We start from the raw sequence: 10,499 nt of genomic DNA on the forward strand, positions 1-10,499 counted from the left end.
TATTATAATTGACAGCTGTATTCTGAGAACCAGTCAGGAAATAGAAAATAGGCTGCTGGAACAGTCCTGTGGTGGCAGAAGAGCAGCCTAAATGGCCTAGGATGGTTTTTATTTTTCTCATCCTTTCCAAGATCTTTGTGTTCCTGACACCTCTGTGATACTATAAGGATATTGCCATTGGATTTCTCTGGAATTATAGAGCTGTGTTGAGCAATTCCAGTGCTAAATTAGAAAAGAGTGCCTTTTTCAGGGTTCAGGTAGTGGAACTTCAAATGTTTCCCAGACTTTCCTGTCCACTGATCAGTTCTGGGGGAAAGGATACTTTTCGGAATAGGTTGGTGAGGATGCAAAATGCAATTTTTGTAAATGAACAAGAAATTTGGTGCTTTTTGGGGGGGAAAAATATATATATAAAGTAAAAGAGAGGCAAACAAAAGTATCGAGTACAGTACCAGGCAGGTTACGCTGTTCTCAGCTTTGCACTGCTGTGCTCTGCTCTACCTGGCGTGATCCTGACCCTGAAGTAAGCTGATTGAGAGAGCACTGCTGCTAGGAAACTCTTCCATTTTTTTACACCACCTCAGGCCAGTCTGTTCAGGACTCAGCTAAGCACCATTACAGCTCAGCTAACACCGATGCAGGAGACAGGGGCAGGACTATGGCAGGACTGTTTCAGGTCAGCACAGTGTCCTGGAACTGCACTGGGACAATGTAGGGTTCAAGTTGCTTTTTGCATAGCTTATGTTTTGCTGAAACATTGCCAGTGCGATAGACTTCTTCCTTTATCTTACAGTGTGCCAAGTAATTGGCATGTATGACTACACTGCACAGAATGATGATGAGCTAGCGTTCAATAAAGGCCAGATTATAAACGTCCTTAACAAGGAAGACCCAGACTGGTGGAAAGGGGAGGTGAATGGACAAGTGGGTCTCTTTCCATCCAACTATGTGAAGCTGACAACAGACATGGACCCAAGCCAGCAATGTAAGTGACCTCTCTGCTGCTGTGTTGTGATTATTTGTGTAGTACTTTAAGACAAAACATGCAGCATTGCTGTGATTCTGCTGTGATTTGCAGAACTCAAAGTTTCACCACTGCTGCGCTTGTCAAAGTCTCTTTGAAGACCTTCTGTAATGCAAACCTTATTTTATGTTTGTTTTATTTTTAGTTCACATCCCCTTTGTAGCATGTTACCCTTTATCATTTTTGCACCATGCTGTTTACATGCCTGACTCATTTTCCTAGCTTGAATTTGCTCATTGTTTTGTTTTGCTTATGTGTTGTTTTCCTCCTTTTTCTAGGAATCATATGTTGTCCATCCCCCACTCAGGCTTGAAAGTCCTCAAAGAGACCCACTATCCCATATCACTGCCCAGAGGGATGATGGGAGATGCAGCCTTGATCATGTGGCTTCCAGCATGATCATCTACTGCCTTCTGAGTAGAAGAACACGCTGCAGAGCAGTTTACCTCATTTTACATTAGTTGCATGTAATCGCAATGTTTGAGTTAATTATCTACAGATGCAGACACAAAATTAAACTGAAACAAAAAAACACAAAAAAATCAGAGGATAGTGGGTCCTTTTGTGGCTTTCAGAGTTACCAAACTAATTTTTCCACCTTTGCACAGGTGCTTTCAGTAGTTTAAAAATTATTTTAAAATATATATTTTAGCCTTTAAAGGAAAAGTATAAATTAAATTTCTTGATTGCAATTTTTTTTGTGCAAAAAGACCCACTATCAAGGAATGCTGCATGTGCTATTAAAATTGTTCCAAATGTCCATAAATTTGAGACTTTATGTATCTTCCTTTTTTATTGTTCACTTGTCCGGTGTTGTCAGTATGTCTTCCTTTTTTTTTTCCTTTAATTACAAAAGAACAGAAGGAGTTAAATCAGTTTAAGGAACTTTAAATGTGCCCAATTACAGATAAGGTATTTTGTTGTAGTTATTGTACTGTATGTATCAGGTGTTCCTTGTCGAGTGCGTAATACATTGTGGAGAGAAGAAATTAACTTCCTTCCAATGCAAGAGATATTAACCTTGCATAATGTTGTTATCCCAGTTATGTTAATTTTATTTTGCACATTACTTTTAGCTGCATACAGTTAGAAAACACCCTGGTTTGTGTTTGTCTCAGATGTTCCATTTTTTGCATTTTTGTATCAGAAATCAATAGAACGCTACAGTTATGTGGGGTTTGAGAATTAACGACTTTATTTTCGTCATGGTTACATGAAGTTTGAGTTCTCATTTTTACTTATGACTATGGAACAACACATTTTGAACAAGTAATCTTCCTGACAAGAAAGAATGTATAGAAATATCTCCCTGCAATTAATTACCAATGTTTACATTTTTTAAGACTAGACTGTGGAATTTATACAAATTAATATTAAATGGAGCTTACAGTCAAGTTTATGTAGTAGATGTGCTGTAGTTACGCCATGTCTGTCTTTCCTGCATTAGTTACAAGCTCTTGATGAAATGCCTGGTGCTGTCAGTGCAGAAACCCTTTCTTCTCAATGCCTCAAGCACAATATAGCCGTTCTATGAATTACTTTACCTTTTAGTTATGTTCTGGTTTATGCCTTTCATTTATTTCTAATTTTCATGCTGGCAGTGTTGTAGCGTTTCTAATTCTACCCCATCTCCCTCCTGACCCATCATGTGGTGCAAAGAACAAGTGAAGCTCCTTATTCAATTGCACTTCAGTATTTCATCAATATGAATGTAAATTATATAAATATATAAAAATCTGCAGCTTTAACAACTGTAATACAGCCTTTAAAATTAGTTACATGTATAGATAATTAAATTCTTCATATAAAAGATAGTCGAAAATGCGTGTGTTGTCTTGTTGCTGTGTACACACAGAATTCACCAAGGGGCACTAGTGCACGTGATGAATTTGCCGCCAGAATAGCCCGAAGCACACCTGTTCGATTTCAGAATGACACTTGTCTGGTTACTTTAGATATTATTTCTTTGTAATTACTCAGCTTGATCATGATTATCTGCAGTCTTTTGCACCTTCCTTTCTCGATTTAATGGTTACATATACATGTAACCATGTACACGTTACAAATCAGTTGGTATGTTGTGACGCAGTACTGGTAGATGAACCAAGTATTCTTTGTTGTTTTACCGTGGGTTTACATCGACTTAGTCTCTGTGTTTTATGCCAGAAGCTCTAGTCTTAAAACATGCACGATTGCACAGATTTTCTTTCTTTTAGGTTAGTATTTAACATGCACAAATTTTTCCTTTACTGCTCTACCATAAAAGAAAAAAAAAAGTTCTCCCTCATGGCCACTTGCTGAAAAATACACTGACTTGTATGGCAGGAATTGAACAGAAAGGAATACTTGTAATTTTCAGTGTCCATTTTTTTGCACAGTGAGGATGATATAGCCAAATTTTACTGTGCTACTTCAGTATTTTATACCTTAAAGCGTTATTTTGATGAAAGGTTATCTCTATTTTCCCATAAAGAGCTGCTGTCTTGAAAGACTTATAACTCATCTAAAAGCGTTTGTCCTAAGGGACGTTTTGTTTTTTATGACTTCAGGTCAGAAACATACTTTCTCTGTATATTGAAATATTGGCAATACTTTGGATATAAAAGATGCAGATGCTGCTCCCCGCCAGCCCCCCACCTTCCAGCATTTCATCAAGTGAGAAGAAAAATAAAGCATTTGTAACAACCTGCAGGCTACATGTTTCCTAATGCGCTTCATTGAAATGCTGGGAGTGATGTCTCATAAAAGATTTTCAATGTCACAGTGCCCTAAAAGTTCCTGGGGTCATTTTTCTCCTGAAGTGAAAAGGACAGCCTGAAGTTGTCCCTCTGTAGACATACACACACGCACTGGTGTATGTCATGCCAGGATGCCTCAGACAGAAGAGTACTGTGTCGTACTCAACAGAGCAACAGCTTTATCAATCAGTCAGTTGTTGAGAATAGGTAACTCACCAAATCTTCAAAACACTTTTAAAATGTCCTAGACAAAGATACTCAAACCATTGTGACTTATATCGACATACATTGTTGAAATACCTGTAATGTTTATTCAGTCAGTTATTAAAGTTCGTAAGTGTACTGCTGTAGCTTGGCATGGTAGTGTTTAATCTTCCTCATAGTCTGTGAGTTCCCTTGAGTAGCAGGGAACAAAATACTGCACTTACTGCAGCAGGCAAACCTATTTCCAAAAGAACACTTGCCCCCTGTGATGGAAATGTGCCCACGCTCTTGTTTCTTCAGTCCTTGAATTTGTGCGTAGCCGACTCTATTCCCAGACAAGGCCAAAACAAGACTTACGTAGACCAAAAAATATGAAACCATTCAGATTAATTTTTATTTTGTTTATGTTGTAAGTTAACATGAAGCAAAAAGAGCAGTCTCGCTGCTGCCTGGTCAGTTGAATGCATTCATTATATTAACTTTCATGTGCCAAATACCTTTTCCCTTTGCACAGGAGCTGTCACTTTAGGGATGTAGAGGAGTCTGGATTCAGGGACCGCTCCAAGTGGTGGAGGTGTTTTTTAATTCATAGATTTGCTGTTTAACTTGAAGTATTTCCTCTGTATTCAGCTGCTGAGGAAGAATTCCCATGAATGTTCTTTCAGGGAATTTGTTAATATCAATTCCAATACTTTAAATCTGTTTGAGAGAGTCTGAAATGTTCTTTGTCAAGAACACTTTGCTTTCTCTTCAGGATCAGTTGTATTTAAATCTCAGTTCTTTTGGACCTTCAGTGACTTCTCTTTCAGACCCTGGGAGATCACTGAACGCATTCTAAAGTGGCCTATTGCCATAACCTTCCCGCAAGGCAGCAGAAAAACTGCGTGTTCTGGTTTTGTTCTCTGGTTTTAAAGGAGTTCTTTTTAGTTCTTTGTGATTGCTGACTCCAGCTATTTAGCTTCTTCTTAAATAGCTCCTTATATGCAGTCCTGATTACAGTAAATGGCTTATGTTTAACTTTTTTTGTAGACTTCAGTAAATCCAGGGACAACATATCTCAAGTAGTATTTAATCATTTGAATTGCAGGCTAACTGCATGCACACAGACAACCAGATAACAAGCTGCTGCTTAGCTAAACCGAGTGCGCTACGGAGACCTTTTGGTTCCAAACTCTGAAAGAATGTTTTCAGAACGTTGTCCTGGGTGCAGTTAAAAATGTAAATTATTTTCACAAAGACTTAATTTCCTGCATGTTTAGACTTTATGGGTGCTTGTACTTCTTGGATAGCTTGCAAAGGACTACTTTACTATGAATAGAGTTCTTTTTGAGTTATTGTGCACGAGGAGAAATCGTGGGAGTTACCTTAACCATCTGGTGTAACCTAGTAACATTACTAGTACGTGTAAGAATAGTTCTGATAACACGCAACAAATTTCTACAGCTCGTTACAGCAAGTTTCATAGCAGTTTTGTTCCCCTTTCCTTTCCATACATCTTAATTTGGAAACTTCTTTAGAAAAACAAAACCCAAGAAGTACCGCTGTAGCCCTGTAGTGCTCCCCCTCAACACAAAAATTCCGATTGCAGTGTCTGCGTAGAGCTGGAAACTAATTTGGATCAAACCTGTAACTCTCTGTAACTTTTATTAATCCAGTGGAGCAAAACAGAATAAGACATCAGGTTTTAAAACTAGTTTCATCTTGAGGAATAGTTTTAATTAAGCATTTTATGGAAGAGGTAGCTGTTGGTGCCTGAAGATGTTTACACTTGGGGTAGCTGCCCTGCAGCAAGTGGGCATAGGGCTTTTAGAAGGTGTTGGACTCCCTGTGGCCTTGAGGTGCTCCTTGATCACAGGACTTGGCTTCATTCTCTAGCACAAGTTTCTCAAATGTTTCTTTGTGCCCTACCTACATTTTTGAGTCTGACTCCTCGGCAGCAGCTGGCCCTAGCAGCAAGAAGGACTCTCTGTGCTGATATGCCGTTCAGTTCCCAACTTGTGAATTTCGTCTGTCCAGGTACCAGCTTTCACCCACAGGGTGCTAATCTGATGCTGCCGGCTCAGCTGAATACCCACCAGTGGACAGCTGGGAACCAGTGCTAGCAGAGTGCTACCTTGAGCTGGAGTTAAATCAGTGTCACAGATAAAGGTTTTCTGTGCCCTGGCCTACATAGCTGAAAACAGAATTGGGTTTTTTTCCATCACACTCGTCTCTGCCAAGTGCAGTTTTCTCTGATGAATTGTTGGAGTAATTCTGGATCAGATGAGTGTTACAATCAATCTGGTTTGATTCCTTCACTTTAATTTTTTTGCGGGGTGGGAGTTGGGGGGGCGGGCGGGGGGTAGTCCAGAAAGATGATACTGGAAGTATTCCTGAGAAAGTGAAATAAAAAAAAAGTTTGGGGGGTGGGCGGGAGGAAGCCCAGAAAGATGATACTGGAAGTCTTCCTGAGAAAGTGAAATAATAATAAACTGTTGTTTGTTAAAAGGATTGAACTTTTAGAATGCTACGTTTAGCTACCACACTTCTGATTCTAAGCAAATCTTTAGCAGCATCTTCATTTTTGCAGAGGACAGTGTAGCACTGGACTCTGCAGTTCCTTCTGCTTGGATCCGTGGCTGATGCTCCTGACCAATTTGCTGTTACTGTACAGTAAGTGGTCGGGGGCTCAGACAGGTTTGGGTTGTAAATCAGAGGTGAGACTGGAAGTTACCCAATGTGTTATAAACCAGTCCGGGGTCAGTTAGCTCTGCCAGTTTATATTTTTAGATGTATCCATGCCTTCACATATAGAATTTTATTCTTCCCAAGCAGACTCTGGAAAGAGAGTGGTAGACATGTTCTGTTTCTTTTATGAAAGATTTACTGTTTCCTTCCCAATCTCGCCTCCCTCCCTTGATTGAATGCTAAAACCTCTTTTTTATATAGAACTATGAAATTCACAGAAAATAAGATATTATCCTAAAACACTACAGAAAGATTTTGCTGTTGCAAAATGAAGCTGGTGGTATTGTATTACAGGTGTAGGTTGTTGAGGACCACGCTGAGGCGTGATCTAGAATTTAAAAAAAAAAAAGAAAGAAAAGCAAAATTGTTATGAAAGATCCTTGAGTCTGTTGCTTGGCCTGTGTGGATTGGCAGGGCCAATCCCTCCACCTGATACTGACTGACCGGTGCGAACAGGAGGAGGAGGCAGCACACGTGTTGGTGGTGACAGGTCTGGGCAAAAACAAAATAGCGCTTAATATTTTGCAAATGCGACTTTCCAGACTTGTTCCTACATCCTGCTTCCACCTACGTCAGAGGCAAATGCTGTGCTCTAACAATAAATGGATATACTAGTCCAGCTGACAGATTCGAAACATGCTGAAATTGTTGAAAATGGCTGTGAAATGGAATTTTGCGTCATAGAAACTTGAGATGGAGAGATCTATTTGATGACCGGAGTCTGTGCTGTCCTCAGCAGAAGTTTGAGATGGTCTCTCGGTGGAGGGCCCATCCCGCAAGGTGTTTATGGGAAATTGATGGTTGCACGTGAAGCTAGTTGATGAGAAGACTGAATGGGGAAATGCTGTAATTTGTCTTCAGTGAAGGAATGCTGCGATGGAGTGATATTTCCCCCCGCTTAAGCTTTTGGAGGAAAATCATGACCATCATTTTTCACTGCTTTTGGTTCTCTGTGATAGAACAGATTCCTGCGTGTGGTGATCTTGTCATTGCGGACTGGGCCAGCATGAGGTTTAGAGTAAAATCTGGCAGTTAACATTGTTTAGAACATTTCCCCAAATTAGAATAAATCAGAATTGTGCCGATGTACGCAGATCAGCAAATTCGGCAGCAGGACCTTTCTTCTGAAAAAGCAGCCTCTCTTGCATTTGGCTTTCAAGCTGAGTGCTTAGCTGGTCAGACCCCTATTTTCAGGGCTGACTTTGTAAGGAAAAGAAAGAAAAAGAGTTTACTTCTTAGAATGCTATTTAAACTATTTTTACATTTATAGAATGTTTAATCTGACAGGTCCTATGGTGATTGGAGGTCAAAGCACGGATCTCTAGTTAGAGCGTTCGTACGTTGGTTCCGTAAGTCCAGACAGAGTAACCAGCCTGGTTAGCGTGTGCAAATGTCTCTGCTGGCGTTGGTTCTGGTTATTCAATTCCAGGGCAGAAATTTGGTGCGTTTACTGTGAGCATACCAAGTCAGCTATTGTAATTTCCCCATTCATTGCTGAGTTTACGAGTTTCTAGCTGAAGTTTCCAATTCAGCACCTTCCAGATGGGGTCCCACATTACTGTCTCTGAGCAGGAGAGAAAATATGGAAGAATGGGGCACTCAGTAACCAAAAAGACAAATGCCAGTGCCTGATTGTAAGTACCGGAATGGCTGTGTGCATGAGGGACTGCCTGCGTGCTTTAAGTTAGAAACGTGAACCAATTCTACGCCGAGGTAAGGTCCTGTACATTACTCACAGCAGATCTTTCCCGCCTGTGGGTGGAAACGTCTGATACCAAGGGCGCATTCTAGCCCCTGCAGGAGTCTCTTTTAGTGAATTGAATTAATGGATTATATTATTACAGCTGCAAGTGGAATTTAGATCTTCATAAAAGAAGATATTTGGCACAGTACTTTGGTGTCAATGAAAACCTAGATAGAGCCCTTATGGCCTGACATTTCTACTTGGAAAGGAACCTCGTTCTTCTTTGGTCTTTTTAATACAAAGACAAGAAAAATCTTTGTGTTTGTGCATGTCTTGAAGAAAACCCCTTGTCAGAAAAGTGTCTCCTGCATGTTCTGCTCAAATTGAAGCAGGCTCTTTTCCCAAATGTTTAGTGTTCAAAAGTAGACCATTGGCTGAAGGATGGCTGTCAAGCTAGCCATGAAAATACATTATAATTCAAGATGTTAAATGCTTCCTCTAAAAAGTTGGTGGCTGGAAACCATGCTTCAAACCAAGATCACTGACGTTTTTGAACAGTGAACTTAACCCAGTCTCTAGAGAAAAACAATTACACACTTTATTCACTTTTAAGGAAGCTGACAGTGCATGGGGAGAACTAGTATTAGATCTCTGATTTACATGATAACTAAGAAAACGCTCTGAAAGCAGCCATTTATTCAACCAAAATGAAGCTTCGGGCTTTTGAAATTTGCCTAGCGCTTTGCTTATTTTGGCATAAAATATTCTCAAAACTGACTTTTTATTTCAAGCAGAGTTTCAACTGCATCTTCCAAAGGACTGCAATGTGCTGTATCTCAAAGGAGCGTCACCAATATGCTTACGCTTCCCATCTGGTCTGTTCGTGGCCTCTTAATCATAGAGGAAACTACCTTGACTGACTTGATCTGCTTTTGGTCTCCTTGGGGGTTTTTTATTATTTTTAAGTCAAATCTATCATTAACTTTTCGGGAGCACAGATTAGTTGAAGCAGCTGGTGAAGGCAGTCCGTGAAAAACTTACTGGTGATAGGTGTGGCATAGTGGCATAGTGCAGAATCAGCTTCTGAGTTACGCTCAGGAAGCTGAAAACGCGGTAAATACCATCCAAGTATTAACTTTGTATGCGAAGAACTGAAAGACTTGTCTGAGGTGGGATGCGATTAGGAGCAGTCGTGGTTCACTTTGTGGAAGCATGTGTGAACATCTGATCTAAAAACATCCCTGTCAGATCCCCGTAGGTGGTGTCATTGTTGATGCTGGTGAACAATGTAAAAAAACCCAAAAGCCTTCACCATTTTAAACCCCATGAAATGAAGGTCAGCTTTAATATTTTTCAGTCAGAACTTTTTCGATAAGTATGTTTCAGTGGGGAATTTACTGATTTTGCTCATTCTTCACTGAGGGGTGGGGGAAGTAATGACACTGAATAATTTTGACTGTGTAAAAATAGTTGTAAATAGTGCATTTTTAATCAAGATGTTTTCAACCTGTTTGAAATCACCCTTGGTTTTTGAAATGCATTTTCTTTTATGCAGGAAAGTAATAAAAATAGTTTGAAAAGTGAAACTGGAAGAAAACATTCTGCTTGCCAATCTCAGAAGAACTTAATTAAGCTTAGCTGAAAAATACTGGCCTAAAGAAAAAATTCTAATTAAATGCTTTGATCTAATTCAGAATAGAAGATAAAACTTGAGATTCTAGAATTCATACAGAAATTCTGGCATCTACACAGGATAAACAGAAGGGAGGTGGTTTGCAAAAATTAAAGATTCAAACTGATGGAAGTTGAGTTCTTAGTTACAGACTTTTCCCATGCTTTTAAAGATCATTAGAACAATAACCAGGCCTTTTGCCTTGGCCTGAAAATTAGAGAAATCTGGAACTATCTCTATTGACCTTCATGTGTTCTGGCTCAAGTACATTGAGTATTTAGAAGCAATTTTTAACTGAAGTGTGAAGAAATAAATAAACTCTGCAGTACCTTCTTGATTAGGATGCCTCCTTTGACTAGAAAGATAAAGGCGAACCTCGAATTTAGAGCATTGGTAAGAGAGAACTTATATATAATCCCAAAGTGCTCATTAAGGTCACTGTAACACTCT

At 39.5% G+C, this 10,499-nt stretch overlaps 1 protein-coding gene across 1 annotated transcript in view; it reads left to right on the forward strand.

Annotated features, from left to right (window-relative positions):
* The window catches only part of ITSN1 (intersectin 1 (SH3 domain protein)), a 97,700-nt gene that overhangs the window by 75,343 nt on the left and 11,858 nt on the right, over positions 1-10,499 (forward strand). The window contains exon 28 of the mRNA XM_010134894.1: positions 794-985. Within this exon, the coding sequence (XP_010133196.1) occupies positions 794-985 (192 nt within the window). The remainder of the gene's footprint in view (positions 1-793; positions 986-10,499) is intronic.

Source organism: Buceros rhinoceros, unplaced genomic scaffold (genome assembly GCF_000710305.1).
Source record: "Buceros rhinoceros silvestris isolate BGI_N320 unplaced genomic scaffold, ASM71030v1 scaffold1334, whole genome shotgun sequence".
NCBI classification, from domain to species: domain Eukaryota; kingdom Metazoa; phylum Chordata; class Aves; order Bucerotiformes; family Bucerotidae; genus Buceros; species Buceros rhinoceros.